The sequence below is a fragment of the Sinocyclocheilus rhinocerous genome, unplaced genomic scaffold, assembly GCF_001515625.1.
Source record: "Sinocyclocheilus rhinocerous isolate Xijiao unplaced genomic scaffold, SAMN03320098_v1.1 scaffold603, whole genome shotgun sequence".
NCBI classification, from domain to species: domain Eukaryota; kingdom Metazoa; phylum Chordata; class Actinopteri; order Cypriniformes; family Cyprinidae; genus Sinocyclocheilus; species Sinocyclocheilus rhinocerous.
The window spans coordinates 3,811,212-3,830,696 of record NW_015656630.1 but is presented as its reverse complement, the minus strand read 5'-3'; the positions used below and the strand labels follow the sequence as shown (position 1 = coordinate 3,830,696).

At 37.0% G+C, this 19,485-nt stretch overlaps 1 protein-coding gene and 1 pseudogene across 5 annotated transcripts; both read right to left on the bottom strand.

Annotated features, from left to right (window-relative positions):
- Positions 1–4,110: 4,110 nt before the first annotated feature.
- Positions 4,111–9,919, bottom strand: LOC107720720 (phospholipase DDHD2-like; annotated as a pseudogene).
- A 2,703-nt stretch (positions 9,920–12,622) lies between these two features.
- On the bottom strand, positions 12,623–18,923 carry plpp5 (phospholipid phosphatase 5). 5 transcript variants are annotated; one of them, XM_016528532.1, is made up of 8 exons: positions 17,743–17,872; positions 17,386–17,498; positions 16,997–17,105; positions 16,785–16,875; positions 14,604–14,667; positions 14,276–14,400; positions 13,262–13,432; positions 12,623–13,180 (listed from the first exon to the last, which is right to left on the bottom strand). In XM_016528532.1, exons 1-8 carry the CDS (start codon positions 17,848–17,850, stop codon positions 13,011–13,013), a joined length of 951 nt encoding a protein of 316 aa, XP_016384018.1. In that variant the 5' UTR covers positions 17,851–17,872; the 3' UTR covers positions 12,623–13,010. The 5 variants fall into 5 exon arrangements, with proteins under 5 accessions (XP_016384018.1, XP_016384019.1, XP_016384017.1 ...); XM_016528533.1 differs by lacking the exon at positions 17,743–17,872 and adding an exon at positions 18,660–18,680 and having other exon boundaries at positions 12,624–13,180; XM_016528531.1 differs by lacking the exon at positions 17,743–17,872 and adding an exon at positions 18,664–18,923 and having other exon boundaries at positions 12,625–13,180.
- Positions 18,924–19,485: the final 562 nt, after the last annotated feature.

Here is a 19,485-nt window from a genome sequence, read left to right as displayed (position 1 = left end):
TTACAGTACACAAAACAACTTTTAATTTAGAGTAAAAGCTCCAGGCAAAAGCTTCAGCTGAAGGTTCCCCTCACATATACCTGACACATTTTTACCTAAATTTGCAGATCTCACACTGCCGCTGAGTGCTACCACTGAACACTGAACATTTCTTAACTGATGTTGCTATGAGATACGTTAGGTTGGCTGGTTTGTCAAAGCAACAGAATGTCTCAATATTCAAAAAGCAGCCGAAGACACTTCTCATCCACAACCAGTTAACAGCTCCACACATAAAGTCTTATTCTTTGCATTTTACCTCTGCTCTGGCTTATTTCTTATTCTAGCTTTCTAATAAACAACAACAAACATGGTACCCTGTGTAGCTACCATTACATACTTTATAACATCTATTGTACAATATTTGGATGTTATGTTATAGATAGGTGATTTTTTGTTGGCGAAAGTTGAGAAAATTAATTACATTTAAATTAATTATAGTACCAAAATACTTTTCGGCTCTTGATTTGCCCTCATGTCATAATTGCTTTTAGATATCATAATAAAGACCAAATCTGTCTGAATTGGGGTGTGCGCACAGTATTTTCAGTGAAAGCTTATAGAAAAGGGGTGATGACTAAATCTAATAAAGTCTGCCCTCTTGTGGTGTGGGCGAGCAAATAGGCAAATAGTTGAGCGTATGAAACCAGAAAACAACTCGTGAAGAAAAGCTCATTGCAGAGTCCTTCAAAGCACATGAGGCTGGTAGACATGGAACATACTTGGAAAAAAATGTCAATGTATTTTGCTTCGCTGAGTGGACCCCAAATAACCACATAAAGACATAACAGCTTAATAAAGTTATTCTGAAAATAAGAACCAAACAACCCTATAAAGCTGAAGAGAATCCAAATATAAGACTCAGCATGTGCTTATCTGTGTTTACATAGTTGCCATGCAACAAGCAGAACTAGAGGTCAGGAACATGACAAATTCTCTTCAGTCGGGTCTCAGATGTATCTACGCTCTTTTCGGAGGCACGGAACCATGAACAATCTCAGGCTGGGAAACTTCCCTTTGTTGACTTAACATCTTTCCACATCCTCCTTCCACAAGGGACGATTACATAGTCTACTGCATACTGTAGGGGTCGAGATCCAAGTATGTGAGCATGAAAGATATCGCTTCAAAATCACAAGATTAGAACTGAAGTTTCATCCTGTAGCACTGTAACTCAACTGACGGGCACAAGCCTCTACATTTCCAAGCAGTGAGTGTTTTTAGGTGTGACCTCACCCTTCAGCCTCAAGAAACTTGGAAATACTAGGAAAAAAAGAGAAAACCGAGCCAAGATGACGCAATCCACATGTAAAGGTCTTTTGAGCCAGATGGTCACTTAAAGGAATAGTTCACCCAAAATGAAAATTTGCTGAAAATTCTCATCCACAGGCCATCCAAGATGTAGATGAGTTTGTTTCCTCCTTGCAACAGATCCGGAGAAATGTATCATTACATCACTTGCTCACCAATGGACCCTCCACAGTGAATGGGTGCCGTCAGAATGAGACTCCAAACAGCTGATAAAAACATCACAATAATCCACAAGTAATCTACACTACTCCAGTCCATCAATTAACATCTTGTGAAGTGAAAAGCTGTGTGTTTGTAATAAAGAAATCCATAAGTGTGTGATTATTGTGATGTTTTTAATCACCTCTTATTCTGACGGCACCCATTCACTGCAGAGGATCCATTGGTGAGCAAGTGATGTAATGCTAAATTTATTCAAATCCATTCCATTGAACACATGAAGTTTTTTTTTCTGACAGAATCATACGCCAGGCATTTAATATTTAGCCTATATATTTTTGTTAAATTTGGATTTTCACATCCTAGTTTCTAGATTCGATGCTTCAGCACTGCGAAAAATAGTGAGTCTTTATAAAATGGGAGGGTCTCTTATTTAAACGTGGGCAGCTTGGGGACTTGTATGACTTTCTTTGTACGAGTCTAGAGAGTGAACTGACCTTTGCATCAGTGGATAAAACAGAGACACAATTACACTACTGATTTCAATGCAGAGGTCTTTTTTTCAAGTGGTTAACACATGTGACTGATCATGTAATGAGTCCGTTCAGCTCTTCATTTTCTTCAGCATATCCTAGATAAAGTTTCCCTCTCTGATGATTAAAGATGATGCGGGTATTTACATTTCCATGAACTGGTAAACCATGTGACTATGAAAGGAACGCAGGACTTCAACTAAAGCAGGATTATAAAAATGGTGCACTGATGCATGTTAAGTCCCACTAACTAGCTTTTTACATTTTAGTGAGGGGACCAAATGACATAATTGTGAAAACAACAGCACCCTTTTTGGGACACAACATTATGACCAAGTTTGGATTAGATTCAAAAAGGGTGACTTGAGTTAAGCCTAAAAGACATGGATAGGTTAGGAAAACAAATATGTTCCCATGGAAGTAGTAAAGCATTCTGAAGTAAAAATTTCCAGCAAGAAACACAGTGGATATATGAGAAACAAGAAGTAAGAATAAACTTGACAAATATAAACATTAAAGAATAAAGTTAAATGAAGTGACTCAACCTGTGAAAACCCTCAAGAGGTACATACAGTATTAATCTCCTTGTACTGATTTAAACATTTCATTAGTGTTTAATAGTGTTATAAATAGGCTATTATAAACATGAAAAAAAATCTGTCATTATTTGCCTTCAGGTTGTTCCAAACCTTCATGCCTTTTTCCTCAGTCACGTTCATTTTAATAACATTTTTCTGTAATGAAAGTGAAGGCTGACTGAGGCTGAGGCTGTCAGTCTCTAACATTCTTCTAAATTTCTCCGTTTGTGTTCCACTGATGAAAGAACTTTAATATTTTTGGTGAACTTTCACTTTAAAATAGCGCAAATGGAGCGCTTATGAATGTTCTTTATCCGTTTATAAGTTTTCTTTAGAACAGTTGTTTTCATTAACCTCTTTTTTTTTTTAAAAACACCGGTTTTTACGCCATGCACGTAATTCGCTTCAAATGTCATTGACTATCACTGGCTTATTTACGAATCGGACATATCTGACAGAAACAAAGTTTGACAGTTCAGAAACAGGCTTAATGACTCGAGAACCGTTCGGTCCCATTCGTAAAGAAATCGTTTTGTTAAAAAGTGTTAAACTGACCCATTGAAAGATTAAAAAGAACGAGGCGTTCGAATGTTGAAAATCGAACATTCTAAGAAGAACGAATTAAATTTCCATTTGATTTAACGGAATATTAATAAGAAACTGATTAATGTTTCTTCAACTGAGAGCAAATTTTAAACTTCTGACAGGCGAACGATTCTGCCTCGTGAGCAGGGCGAGTATGACACATAACATCACCGGCTTTAAGTTTTAATTCCCTCCAAGCAGGTAAGAAAAAAAGGAAACATTTCTGTAACATTCTTGTTGGATAAGAGCGTTTCCTCACCATTTTTTTTCAAAGGCTGGGCATCTTTATGCAAACTTCTTTTATTCCAAGTCTTAATAAATAGTTTGAATATCCTCAGGTAGCGGAACGTCTACGTTTAAAGAGACGGAATGAAAGTCTCGTAAATCCTGACGGCGTAGCCTACTGCTGTTGTGTTCATTGGCTGTGTGGGGAATTCTTGGCGGAGGAAGGAGGGCAGTTCATGACTCTGTATGGAAAGGGGATGTTTTGCAATGTGTGGCGCACTATTCCAGACGGATAAATGGGAAATGAATGAACTTCCCGGTGGCTATGATCTGAATTCTGCCTTAAAGACACAGTGTTGACGGTCCTGACCGCATCACTGTCTTTACTGGGTGTTTTTAGGGAATATTTGTATTTTTTATTTTTTTTTTTACATGCGATTGGATTAGCTATTCATGTGGTGGACTGTCATGACTTTGCCTAATGCAGGACACTAATGAATGATGCGCATCAGAGGGGATTTAGAAGTGGGTATACGCAAAGCCGACTGATAAAGAAGTGGGTATATGCCGTATACCTGCGTATACCCTCCACTACACCACTGTTGGTATCTAAAAAATGTCTAACAACTAAGTCGAATTTAGATACAGGCATCACAAAAAATAATTTGGGGTTAGGAGTTTAATAATATAATTAAAAAAACATCACAAATATCCAAACGTTATAAATACATAATATTAATTAATTAATTGGAAAATTAGAAAACACCGACCAAAGTTGTAGGCTACACACTAAATGCAAGTTTCTATTACAGTGCACATTATTGCACAAAAGGTTATTGTGTGTATCAAATGTCCGTAATCCTGCCTTAAGAACAATATCCCAATACCTGGCAATAATTCAATTGGGATTCCAATTTCAAATTCTTTTAGGTAGTTTATTGGCTGGCTGGTTAAAATGTGAGGAGCGAACCAACTCACTGTGGACTGGACTGGCTTTAAAGGTAGTTGTACAGTACAAAAGGTATATAGCATTCATAAATGAGTGTTTCTCACTAGGATATTTCCATAAATCTCTCTCAGAACCAACAGAGCAGTATCTTCGGACTCCCTGTAAACGAAACAAAAAGAATGATAGATTTCAGAGCATATAAACAATACACCATAACCAGTGTCATGAAAGATTTTCTCTTACCAGTAGCACAAATGGCTCTGTATGGCAAACAGGTATTCATTGAAACTTTCAATCGGTGTCTCCTGAAGGACAAAGTCAATACGTCGCCCACGATTCAACGTCCCCACCTTGGTGAAGTTACTTTCCTCCTGCTCCATTGGTGACACTGCACCACAAATATTCAAATTTAAGGAGGGACATTCGAAATATGAGGTGGATTTTTATAAATATCTGAATCAAGAAAAGTTTCATTAGATACCTTCTGCTTCATCTGTAGGGGTCATGGAACTGATTCCACCCTCTGCGAGCGCTGGCGTTGGGACCTGAGAAATGCTCTGCCAAACCATTCGTAGTGATCCCAGTAGATCAGAACTGACCCGAGTCAAACCTTCTTTGAGTTCTGTAAGCATCAAGACATTTCATTCAGTTACTTTTAGTAATTTTAGAATAGAAAAACTCTTGGTTTATAAAGTCACTTGACATACCGAGGTGCATCCTTTTTCTGCCTTTATGATGGGGTATCAACATGGGAGGCAGGTCCATGTCTTGAGACAAAATTATGGGCTCAATTCGATACGCCACTGGGTCAAACTGCACAGATCACATTCGAGGTGTAAGAACAGAGCTCTAAGGAAGTTGTATGGTTCTCAGTGTTTTGCAGAGTGGTCTTACTGGATGGAAGATGTTGTAGAAACTCTTGCAGGTTGGGAAGCTGTAATTAGGATCTATCCTCTTCAGACCTCTGACGGTTAAAAACATTCCTATGGGTGAACCCATGGCAAAGAAGGCCTGCGGATGAAAGGCTAACTGAGGATAATCGATGGATACCTGCGGAATAAAGACGCTGTTATTTGGCAACTGTCATTTAAACAGTGAAAGACTTTGAATTTGTATTATCAATGGCGATTCAACAGACAATAGCAGCCCAAACTTGGAGAACATACAGAAAAAAAATATATAAAACAAATACTTTTATATATGAGATATAGTTAATGTATTAAAAATACAATGAAGCATAAATAAATACTTCTCACTCCATATTTATTTATTATCAGATTTGTCTGTAACTGTGTATTCTAATCATTCCAATTTGGAATCAGTAAGATTTTTAATGTCAGAAAAAATACAGTAATATTGTGAAATATTATTGCAATTTAAAATAGCAGTTTTCTATTTTAATGCACTTTAAAATATATTTTAGTCCTGTGATGCAAAGCTGAATTATCATCAGCCGTTACACCAGTCTTCAGTGTCACATGATCCTTCAGAAATCATTCTAATATGCTGATTTAACATCTATGTTGGAAACAGTTGTGCTGCTTAAATATCTATACTTATATAAAGAACTTACTTGTCCAATGCCAACATCAAAATGCTGATAATCAACCGCACTAGTGGTGGGGGTGTGATGTTCATTTCTCATCCCTAGACTTGGGGAGTGTGTCTCATTTTGGGCTGCATGTCCACTTCCAGATCTAGAGTGCTGTTGGATATTCAAGAAGTAGTTACTAGAAAGTGTCAAAACAGACATTCCAATCTAAAAGAATGGACTCTTATCCGTCTTCCCTTCCATTTTTGGGTGTGGAGAGGAAACTGCACACAATTAAAGCTACATTGCAAACCTTTCCATTTCTGCCATGAGCCACTGAGCTCCTATAAACACAGGGCTATAAAGAATTTCAGGAATTACCTTCCATTTCTTCACACAGTTCATAATTTTCTTGCGAGGACCCAGAGGTATTCCGATATCTTTTAGGTCCTTCTCTGAACAAAGCATCTGAAACCGTTTAATTGGAATAAGAAGGGTGAAAATGAACAATTGGAGTGTTGTGTTGTTCACATGTGTGTTATTTGTGATTCAGGACAAAAAAACAACAACTGACCAAGGACTCCATATCCATTTGTTCTCGGTGCAGAATATTGAGGTGCTCCTCTAACCCATGGCCTTTCAGCGCCTCCTCCAGACTCTCATAGGAACCGCAGCCAGTGTCTACATGAACGTCCTCATGGAGCTGTGCAGACCACAAAAATACATTCTTCATAAATTATGATCTTTAAAATGTAAAGCACAAGGTGCAAAAGCTGAAATTTACTATACATGTTGGAAAGCAAATAACTGCTTTATTAAATATTTTTTTAAATATTACAAAATAAAATATATATAAAATAAATTATTTAAAAATCTCTAATAATAATAAAACAATCTTCCTTATTAGTTATTAGACAAGTCAAAATGTCATGCAGAGACATTTTAACTACTATTTATCAGTGACATTAAAATTCACAATTAATGTCGAGACACTTGATTGTTATGATTCTCAAAGCGTACTGTAGTATTTTAGACAATAACCATTCACAGTGATGCATTCATGATTATTACTAAATAATTATTTGATTATATATTATGACAAAAGATAGTTTCTGTGCAAACCAATGTTATTTTAGTATTGTTTATATACTAATATAGCATTTATTAATAGTGTGAATTAGCTTATTTTTATATTTCCAATTTTCATTTTAATTGAATTAATTAATCTTTTTGTCACACTTATTTTTTTTTTACATTTCTATATAGTGTTAATTACTTTTTTTTATTTCAATTTGAGTTTAAGTAAACATTGTACTTCAACTTGTAATATATAATATTACCATGTGATACTTATATTTTGATTTTATTTCAGCTTTATTTCAACGACCGAAATCAATAACAAAACCGGTACAAACCTCATGAGGTGTGCCATCTGCATCAGTCTCTTGATTGGTCAGGAGATCAAACAAGATCAATGAGCCTGTGTAAAACATGACACATTATTATAACATTGTTATAACTGACATAAAACATCTGCCCCGTCCCTAAGTACAGGTTATTATTATATCACCAAACCAAAACATTCTGTTCTGAAAAGCACAGTTTACACTTTGTACCAAGGCTGTGTCCAACCAGGGAAACGTGTCCTGTGAAGTGTGGATGTCTCTGGAGGAAGAGGCTGTGCAAACGGTTGATCTCAGAGGCCACTGTATCCACAATAGTCTGGCAGTACGTAGCGCTGTTGTAGAAGAAAAGGTCCAGCACTGTGTCGTTGCTGAACTGACGCAGGCGGTTAATGCTAGGCAGAGTGATTCTCTCAATGTCTCTATTAGAAATAGAAATAAAACAGTAAAAGAAATGTGTTTATTATACACAAAGTACATTTATTAATGGGTCATTCCATGTCAAATCAATCAAATTTCATTAACTTCCCTGGCTCAAATGTTGGATTTTGTCAAAAAAAATTTCTGAAGAAAATTACTCCATGTCAAATCAACCAAATTTCATTAACTTCCCTGGCTCAAACGTTGGATTTTGTCAATATTTTTTTCTGAAGAAAATGACAAACATGTATAGTGATGAAAGCCAACATATTAAATGTCATGGATGTATATTTACCGAGTAAAACATTGTTTTGTAGAGAGGAGTCAAACTGTCAATTTTCACCTGAGATTCAGAGCTAAATTACAGGGGTAAACATGACTTCGGAAAGATGGCAGCATCATAATGTTATTTTTACACAGAGATTGGTAGGTTTGTTAGTAAAATCGGTTGACTTCAGCAATCTTTGATGCATTATATACTAATGGTGACAGTTCAAAAATGGGAAAAAGCAATTTTCAAGTTTATTCTCTATCACTGTAACTCAAGATATGCCCTTTTAGATATTGGGTCTTAAACCTTCCTTTTGGCATCTTCATTTTTTTGCAATGAAGATTTGGAAAGCAGATTTGGAATCTCAATATGGCCCCAAGAGTAAATTGTACTGTGTATTTTCAGTGGTCAAAAACCAAATGTGGGTCACTTTGCATACGGATGATACTTTTCTTGTAAAGAGGAATGTCTGAAGAACAAATAATGTTGAAACTAGAAATGTATCTTGTTTCATTCTATCAAAACATTTGCATAGAACATACCTGTCTGAGTGCTATAAATATTAGCTTTTTCCCAGAGATCATTTCTGTATTTTTTTTCCACCAGAAAAAAAAAAAATGAACAAAATCCAAAATTTGAGCCGGGGACCTCTGGTTGAGTTGACACGGAATGACCAGAATACAATAAGAGTCAAGTGTCTTACTTGTCAACTCCTGTAGTTTCTCCATGCAAGACTTTGTGCCAGTTGACTGGAAGGTACTCAACCCTTCCAATAATGCACGAGTCCTCACTCTGCCTGAAGTGGCTCTTTATGAGGCTGTCGGAGGCGCTTCGAAATTCATTCACTGCAGCAGAGAATGAAGAAAAATAAATGTCAGAATACTCCTTTAAAGAAAATGGTACAATAAAGTGTTACGTGTCATAAACATTGCTTGCTAACAGCTTGACAGTTGCGAAACAATCAAACATACTGAAGAAGTGCATGTATTCAGTTTTAGATGATAAAGGTGTCTGTTTACCATTAGTTTTACATTCAGACAATACCTTGGGATTGTGAAGGATCACAGTTTCCCCTGTTGGGAGCTCCAAATTCGTCTTCCATTCGTCCAGGGTCATTGCAATCATATAGGTATCCTGTTTTTGAATAGAGAAAAACGATTAAGCATTAAAAACTGGAACATTTTGATTTGTTCTAGAAAATCTGTCTCTCACCTCTAGGAGATCACTGAGTTCTTCACTGTAGGGAGTGTAGTTAATGTCTTTGCTGCCTTTGTGGAACCAGGAGCAGCGTCTGACCTCGGCGGGCTTCTGTTCCCAATACACGGAGTAACGTTTCCTTTCACGTAGCCTGATGTCATACCTCTTTCCATCTGTAGCCACTACCACTTCATCCTTTTCACATTTCCCCACTGCAGACAAATCAGATATAATGGTTAAACATTAAAACATGTGCCATGATCTAATAAACTATACTTTTAGCAATAGCAGCCAATGGTTTTAAGGTTTTGTTATGAAGAAGTCAGTGGAGGACCTCGACTGTAAGCATCCTCCAGCCGCTGTGAGTCTTCTCTGCTGAAGGGTTGCCAGGAGTCTTTGGAGTCCACCTGCTGGTTGAAGAACCAGTGGTGCTGGATGGGTTCATACGGCTCAACAACATTCATGATGAGAACATGAGGGATTCCACGCCAAGACCAATGGACTGCAAATATAACATTAAACCATTTTTCTATATTTTACTATATTTCAAATGATTTAAAGAATTACTTAAAAACAAATATGCCTAGAATTTCAGAAGAATTTCAGGGTTTTTTGAACCTCCCAGCTAACAATTTTTGGTTCCCAGAACGTTCTGGTAACATTCGTTGCTGGTTATAAGAATAACCTGTAGGGAACATTCCATATAAGTTCCTTTTTAGTTGTCACAAAAACATCCCTGCAACGTACTGGGAAGGTTAGTTTGTGGTAAAAAAAAAAGAAAAAAAGAGAGAAACCAAAAGGGGACCCATTCTGTGATTGCTGAGCTTTTCTTTTTAAAATTAAAACCCTCCAGAGACAGCTACATCGCAAATACATTCTGAAATAGGGGGGAAAACAACTATACAATTTTTATGCATTTTAATGTCTCGTTTTTTTTGGTAACTTTTAATCTGGACAATAAATTGCGTCACGTCATTGATTCATAAATAAAATAAATAATAGTAACTTAAGCAATTTTAAATATATCAATAACACAATAACATTGCTGAAATAACAAATGCAAGTATATTGCAAGACAAACAAACAGAAAACTGCAAAGTAAAACAATGACTTCTGACTTCAAGGAGAGCGGTTACGTCATCAATATGGTGTCAACTATATTAGGTAACATTGGATGATGGCAGCAACACAAATGACAAACAGGAGTCAGATTGTTAGGCTGGTCCAAGCATGAAATGGCAATACAAACATTTGGTGCGAAAATATAAAATAACCAAACTAACGTACATTTCTATGATACGAACACTGCGGAGCGTGCTTGCGTTGGGTGCGTGTGTAATTGTGCTGCAAAAGCGGGACACGGCATTTAAACGAGTGACCGAGGAGAATGGAACACAAACAAATGCATTTTATTTGATCGTGCGAACTTAACAATAGGCCTACCACATAGAGAATCGAGTTCGGTTTAGAATAGGCCTATTCGATACACGGAAAAATATCAATTGTATTTGACTAACACAAGGAGAGTTGATTCAGTTGACCTAATAAGCCTTTCTGGAAATCTTCAAAACACGATGTGAAGACATACTGATTGTAAGTATTATGAGCCTGAGACAAATGTAACAAATACAGAGAAAAGCGTAATAATGTATCGCCATCTACTCACCGGCTCCGCGTACGGATACACGCTTAGGACAAAAATGACTTCTGACAGAGAGAGCAAACCTCACACACACAGTGGTTCACTGTGGTGGTCAAGTCCGAGGTAAATGCATCTACCAGGAGCTGAAATCTTATACGTGGGCTTTGTGTCTAAAGGTCGACTAAAAGGGGGAATTTTGAAATGACCACCAATCAAAAACAGCGACGGCATTTCACTATGGTGTGATATGGGTTATTACGAGTCAATCAATCTGAAATTATGATGCTCATCAACACATGAGCAGTGAACTCAGAATAATAAATGACTCACTTTTCAGTGTGTTGCACAATACACGTTTCCTTTAGAGTTTATATTTAAAAAAATCCACAGTGGTGAATGAACTAACATTTTAATGTAACATTAAATATTGAAACAATTGTTGGACAAGAAAATTCAACACACTGGACACACACTAGTCATTGTTCATTTTTACTGTTTTCCACATTTTAGAATCATGATCTTAAATCACATAAATATGTGACCCTGGACCACAAAACCAGTCATAAGGGTCAGTTAGTTTTTTTAAACACATCATCTGAAAGCTGAATAAATAAGCTTTCCATTGTATGGTTTGTTAGGATAGGATCAAATTAGGCTGAGATACAACTATTTGAAAATCTGGAATCTGAGGGTACAAAAAAAAAATCAAAATATTGAAAAAAAATCGCCTTTAAAGTTGTCCAAATTAAGTTAATGATCATTCTGTTTAAAGCGGTTTTATTTTCTATTTAGGTTTGCAATTTCACAACACTTTACTGCAATGACTAAATCCAGTTTAAATTATTATTAATTTAGTAATTTATACCTTATATCGAACAAAATCTACACCAGAGTTGCAATAAACAGGTTGCAAATTTAGCCAAAATGAAGCTTTTACTCAATAGTGGTTCGCTAATTTTAAAAATGATTACAAACTATGCCTAACTACTTACACTTTTATTTTCTTAAGAATTTCAGGGTTTTATGAGCCTCTCAGTTAACAATTCTTGGTTTTTTGGTTATTAAAATTAACCTGTAAGGAAAACTCTGTATAGGTTCCCGTCAAAAAAAATAAAAAAATAAAAATAAAATCTCTGTAGGATATTTTTTTTAATAATAATGTTATTTGGTTCCCTCTAAAAATTTGGGAAAAATGTTTTGTAGTTATTGACAAACTTAATATCCCATATATTTCTTATAATCCCACATATTTCTTCAATAATTTGTGTAACTGAGACAAATGTTCAGTTTGTATAAAAACTGAGAAAACTTGTCTTCCATGTTGTATCAAGGATACAAATGATGCTTTTTCTGGGATGTTACATTTCTGTAATTTAGAAAATTATGTAACGGCTGCATGCAAAATGTGGAATGTTCTTGGTATAAAACCAATTCATTAAAATAGTTTTTGCTAAAATGAATTGAATATTAAACTACATATCAAAAATATGACATTCCTTTTATGAGTTTAATTGCTGGTTAAAGTGCAAGACCTCTAGTTCATACTAAGCTCATTTTATGTCAGATAATAATTTATCAAACATTACTAATAGTTTTTACAGAGAAAACATTTAATTAAACAACATCATTGACTCACTTCCAGCAGATTCCCCAGAGTGATGTTCCACAAGGCACTAGCTAATCTATAGACAGATAACATCTGGAGCAAAGGTCTCCTCATAGCAAGCAATCTTCTACAGTGTTGACAGACGCTAAAACGTCAAATGATCAGATCACAATCCAGCCAATACATTAGAAATCGTCACAAACTTTATTGACAAATATATCAGGGGATTTCCTATATGGATACACTGGGGATCTCTATAAATACGTCTGCAACGTTTTAAAATTGACCTACAAGCGGTTTTCAGATATTTCTTCACCAGGATAGTTCACATATAAACGTCAAAGAGCTTGATAAGATACAAATTTTCAAAGACAGTTGTGCTCTACAATACACAAAACATTCACTGTGAATGTCTAAAACGGTATAGGAAGGCAAAAACGAGAAGTGCTTGTTGATTGACAGGCGTCACACACAAAAAACCCCCAAAAAAACGGACATAATCGCAGCAAATAGCTTGGTAAACTTTCACACAGTATATGGTTGTTGGTCCGGGTTAAGTTTCTACAAAGGTAAGAGGTAGCCTGGGTTGGCCTGCTTGCGTTCCTGCGCAGGAACCGTGGCCTCTCTCATTCGGAGGGGTCTGTGGCAGTCCGAGTCGTTGAGAGCTGGGTAATGCTGTCTGTAACATAAGTATGCGAAGGCCAAACCGAGGAGCGATCCCACCAACACATCTGGGAATGAACGGGAGATCATGTCACTGCTTTGAAACTATACATGAAGGTAGGGCTGTGATGAGGATATGAAAATCTCACCTTGCCAGTGATGTTTGTAGTCACATGTTCTGGAGAGGGCGATCATGACGGCGAAGAGGAGGGGGGTGAGGAAGGCACACAACCTCCAGGCTTTACCACGGCCTACTGGGCTGAAACAGTGCAGCTTCCCAGCCAAGTACAGAGCAGTGAAGCCCAGACCAGCAAACGCAACTATGACAACATAAAATGATTTTAGAGTCGCAGGTAGCGGAATATAAAACTGTATTTTATTCTATTGTATTTTTACTATTCAAGCATTTCAGGTTGGAAATATTTAAAAAAAAATTTTTTAACAAGGACACCTTATTTATAAACAAATTAATAATAAATTGATAAATTATTAGCTCAAAGTGAAAAAAATAAAATAAAATAAAAATTATATTTTCTGTTCCTTTGATCTTTCTGAACGTTCAAATATTAGATTTCTGAAGACTGATGTAATGATGCTAAAAATTTAGCTTTGCATCACAGGAATAAATTATATTTTAAAATATATTCAACTAAAAAAAAAAAAATCACAATATTACTGGTTGTAATGCATTTTTGATCAAATAAATGCAGCCTTGGTAAGAATAAGAAACTTTAAAAAATCTTACCAACCTCTAACTTTTAAGCGGTAATTATACTGTAATTAAATTGTATTTTTTAAAATTAAATTAACTTAAAATAATAAAGATTACAATTTTAATACAGATTATAAAAATGAATTTAGATTGTATTTAGGGCATAAATAAGTTTAAAGTCCACATAATATCAAAATGACCCCTATTAACCTCTTTAACATCTCCTCAGTTTTATTGTGCTTGACTCATTTGTGCCATTTACTCAAACAAATAAATAAATAAAAAACAAAAAATACTTTTTACAATCCAATCAATTTCAGGCAGACAAATGTCCCATCTTACCTTTTTCTCGTTTCAGAAATATGTCAGATTACAGATGCAAAACTTTGTAAATAGTGTTTCATGGTGACTGTAAAAAGTGCCACTAAATAAACCCGGCAGCTGCTCTTACAGGAAGAGTGTCCACTTGGAAAGCTCTTCCTGCCCTCCATCACTACATCCGGGTCACCGCTACAGTGAAGCTCTGGGTTCATTTGGCCATCCGGGAAACAACGGTAGAAGAAATCAGGTCGTGGCCTGGCAGGGAGGCAGAAATTAAGTTTAACGGGAAAAAGAACTAGGCCTGAGGCTATCAAGTGTCCTTTACTAGTCTTTTCTAGGCTTCCAATAAATGGTTCATTTTTCTGTACTCAAAGGCAGTCAATGGGAGATGTGCAAATGTAATATAAAAGTATCTAGTGCAAAGTTAACATTGTAAGAAGTTTAGATTACTCACTCACCTGCCCACGACTAGCTTGATTGCATTAGTGAAAATTCCATTTAACACCAGGGTCAAAGTCACAGCTGTGTCATACAAACAATATACAGAGATTTGTGTTAACTGGCAATAACACTCAAGATTATGAAATCATCATTTATCATATCTCATAATCTACTATTATCAACACAACTATATTTCACAATGATTTGCTCTAAATAAACATTACTGGGAAGCATACAAATATTCTAAAATATATGTACCTATATCATTTTATATGAACTATAAAAATAATAATTATGATTACAAACAACAATGTTATATTTTACTTTTGTCTATATATTGTATGTTAACCACATACTGCTGCTGCACATATAACACGTATGAATAACCCCCCACAAAGCAGGACAACATGTTACACAAAACAATACAAGCCAATATATGCATGCCACTGAATATAAGGATAAACTGCTGCATCAGTGGACATGCACGTATCCACACACATAAAGATGAACAGACAAGGAAAGACAAGACACCCCCCACAAAGCAGATCTATCGCCAAGACATTTGTACTGCTGCTGTTCCAAAGAGCCATGTGAACCACATGTATTACTATCTATGTGTGCCTGGGCTACCACGCCGACCGGCTTAACAATAGTGGCCTAGGACTATGTGAGCCTTGGCTACCACGCCAACCGGCTTAACAATAGTGGCCTATGACTATGTGTGTCTGGGCTACCATGCCGACTGGCTTAACTCTAATTAGACGCGCACTATATGTAATGTTAATTAACAAAATGGATATACTTTGCAATCCGATAGATCTTGCGGTCTAGACCACTTGAGAGCGCGTGCACGCGACAGGAAGTAAGTGCGCAAGATTCTCCCAGGTCTTAAAAATACCAAAGCGCAGTGCCCTTAACGCACACTAAACCCACACTATCTCGAATACTGCTCCGGAGCGGTATTCGAGGGTTAGTGTATCCCATTTGGGGAAGTCGTGGCCTGATGGTTAGAGAGTCGGACTCGTAACCCAAAGGTTGCGGGTAGGGCTGAACGATTAATTGCATTTGCGATAATATTGCGATATGAAAAATTTCGATTTTTCAATCGCAGAGGCTGCAATTACACGGTCACGTGACACGCCAGAGTAAAGAGGTGTGTTCGACTTGAAGATCAGATCGGTGTATGACATCAAAGTACGGCGAGCGAGAGAAAGCATAAGGAGACGTCCGCGCTCTCTTATAGCTCTCTCAGTACTTTGATGACACACACCCATCGGTCTAAGCAGCGCTGCTTCAAGTCAAATGGATATACGTTGCAATCCGATAGATAAGACCCCAGCATCCACCTGAGCAAATATCATAATTTAGTAATTTAATATCTGCTGTTACTTTCTCCACTTCATCAGTCCCAGTGGCAGCGTTACAGCTTGTTAATTCGTGTTCGTGCAATGACGAGACGGACAAGTTAGCCGATGCATGCCATTTTACTCTCTCGTGTAGATAAAGTTATCAGGGTTACAGTGCACAAACTCCTGGGTTTGACTTCAATGAACAAATAAAGCAGAACATAAACGTTCTTTCTCCATTTTCTGAATTACACAACAGCCTACCACACAATAGCCTACACGTCACACGAGCACATTTCTCCGAACTACACTACCCATAATGCAGAATGCTTATTTCATTTAACCTGTTTTCATGTTCATTACTATTAATGTGTCCTCAGAGCGATTACAAGCTCTAAACTGCCTTTTGCTCTAGCTGTATTAAAACATGCTAAATGCTGCTGCTAATATGCTTAAAATTTTGCTGCTGCATATAATGCAAACTGCTAACATGACACTTAGTTTAAAATTGTTTACGGTTGCTCATTTTGTATTGAATTAGGCAGACCACGCAAATATACACAGCAATATGGATTAAAAGAGCATTCACTTATCTTAGATGTTGATTTAGGCTGCTCTGAAGTGCGCTGCAAACTGCTACAGCAAACAAAAGCCAGGTATTTGAATATTGAGCAGCAAGCTCATTGGCTACCAATACAGGAGAGAACCAATCAGCTGCCATGTGACAATGATGTCACCAGGTCAGATTGAGCTAGACCTATCGGACTGTGCCATCTAGAGTTTCATGCCAGAACTCTGTATATAAACAATTATATATTTTGCTGTAAGGTGCAATTTTCACACATTTCTTACCCAAAGATGCCTCTTTCATATCTCCCTTTCCTCCTTTTTTCAATAAGGCAAATAAGAAAATAACCAGCAATGGAGTGAAGAGGGCGATAGACTGTTTCAAAAAGTTAATCAGAGAAAAACAGTAATGAGATTCCCATCATCATCATCATCGCACACATGCATTTTATATTCAACTGAATTTCCGTGGCTGAACATGAGTTGTAAGCACTTACAAACATGAAGCGGGTAGGAACACGGTCCTTTTTGACGGGATGGAACTTATAGAGCCAGAGTTCCTCAGGCTGGATCTCACGGCTGAATGGAGGAAGCTCCTCAGTCACGCTACAAGAGCATAATAACAGCCTGAGAGAACAATCCTCATTTCCACAAAACAGACAAACACAGGCACAGCTCAAGAGACTGGAAAATCTTCCCACACAGCTGCCGAGAGAACCTGTCGCTCGCTTTATTGGGCAACAGCTCTATAAAACTGAACAAAAGACTAGCATAACAGGTTATGAAAGATGAGGTTACTGGTTAGATTTGTCAAACCCACAAATGTAATTGAATGTAACTGAAGATTTCTGCTTGGTCTATTTGATCAAGCAGAAAGTGAACTTACAGAAAAACACCTAAAAGCAGCAGCCGCATAATAACTTCAGCAATAAAGCCATTATCAAAACTCTTCCTCATCTTCGGTCCTGGTTTGTCATCAACGACACCTTCACCTAAAACCTGGAAAAAGTGAAAGATGATTGTCGCATTAAACTGAAATCATAATTGAAATACAAAGACAGAATGAAGTATCTGAGAATTCAAACAGGAACCGCCAAGATAAACTTCATCACCAACAACCTTCCACCAACATGAAATGAGAAGATATGATGGGGAATGTGATACTTCAACTGGTTAGTATTTTAAACCCAAAACAAAAAGAAAAGAAACCATTAGTGTTATTTAAAAGGGGATTTAATATTACATTTATTGCGTCTGTAGCACAGAACCCTGTTAGAATGTCCAGTTTAAAATGGTATCTGGTTTCTAGCTGGTGTATGATGGTCATTAAAAACTGGTTGACCAGTTGCATCAAAAACCAACCTGACCACCAAGTATGACCAACTAGTAATTGGTTTGTTGTAGGTCCTTAATTAATGACCACATTGGATCAGCAAGAAACCATCTACCATGTTCTAAAACAGCTTAACCTCTTTAAGATGGTATGAACAGCTAGTTGATGGTCCAAGATGGTCTATACTCCAGTTAGAATCAGCATAAACAAGCTGCCAGGTTTGGCGCTGGTCTAAGATGGTCTACAGCTTCGACCAAACCAGCTACCATGTTCCAAAATACAGCTAGATTTACCACAGCTAGATTTACCACAGTTTTTCCAGCATGGAACTCTGTTAGAAAAGCTAGTTTAAGTGGTAGCTGGTTTCTAGCTAGTGGTCATTACAAGCTGGTTGGCAAGTTACCATGTTCGAAAAACCCAACCTGACCACCAAGTATAACCAGCCAGTAGTTGTTATGTTGCTGGTCACCAACCAATGACCACCTTGGACCAGCTAGAATCTATTTCCAACCTGTTTTACCACCTTAAGATAGTATGAACAGCTGGTAGATGGTCTATAGTTTAAACCAGCATTAACAAGATGCCAGTTTGTTGCTGTTCTAAGATGGTCTACAACTTAAACCAACTAGAAATCAGCTACCACGTTTCAAAATACAGCTAGATTTAGCAGTTTTTTTTTCCAGCACGGAAGACAGGATCGATATTTCCTGGTGAAACAATCAGAGCACTAGAGAGTGTGTCACGGGAGACAAACTGATAGTTAATCTGTAGGATGTGCTGCCACCAGCCGCGCGACCCTCCGCGCCACATCTGTGACATTTGCTTACGAACATTTCCGCAAACACGACATCGCGCATCCTCCGTCTTTTGTCTGCAGTTCGGAGTTGAATACCGACCTTCGGATTCTTTCCTTTTCCGTGTAAACCGCCGCCTTGTCGGCTGTCGAGAGCAGCCACCGGAGCAGAATTTCGTGAGGTCTATCATATATATTTGACATGTCCAGCCGCAGCTGAGCGCCGTACTAGCAGCGATGAAGACGTCTGACGAGGCAGTCCATACACTGACATTAACACGTCAGTCCTTTCAGGGATGTCCGAATCGCCAAGGAATCCTTCATTTGAACCGGTTCTTTTTACTGATTCGATCGAGCCGATTCGCAGAGGCTTTGTGAATCACGCGAATTTAAAGGGAGGTTATGAATGATTGATGACTCTTTTGACTTTAGTTTAAAAACTAAAACAACATATATAAACTATAAAAACATTTTCACTTTGAAATTAATCAGAAAATTCGTTCAAATTGTCATAATTAACTTTTTAAAATCTTCTTTCACTTTATTCACTTACCCGAAAACCTGCTGTCCTCAGACCATATACTAATACTATACTATATACTTTCAAAGTATATTAAACTCCACTAAAAAGAAAAAAATTGAAATATTTATTAAACATTTTAGGCAAACCTTCTGCTATAAATTCTTCAATTGCTTTATTTGAGATACTGTTTTTTTAAGTAAATTAATGCAAAAATGAGTGATTAACCGCAGTAATATTTAGCTAAACGTTACTTTTGTGAACACAACGCGATGACTCGAATGCATCACTGAATCAAGAACGTTTCAAAAGAATCGATTCGGACATACGAGTCGTAGAT

Excerpts from the sequence above, each read along its gene's own strand:
- plpp5 (XM_016528531.1), bottom strand. The coding sequence starts at position 18,816 with ATGATAGACCTCACGAAATTCTGCTCCGGTGGCTGCTCTCGACAGCCG. Across the intron at positions 14,668-16,784 it reads TATGAAAGAGGCATCTTTGG|CTGTGACTTTGACCCTGGTG; the intron begins GTAAGAAATGTG and ends TGTATGACACAG. Across the intron at positions 14,401-14,603 it reads ATCAAGCTAGTCGTGGGCAG|GCCACGACCTGATTTCTTCT; the intron begins GTGAGTGAGTAA and ends CCTCCCTGCCAG.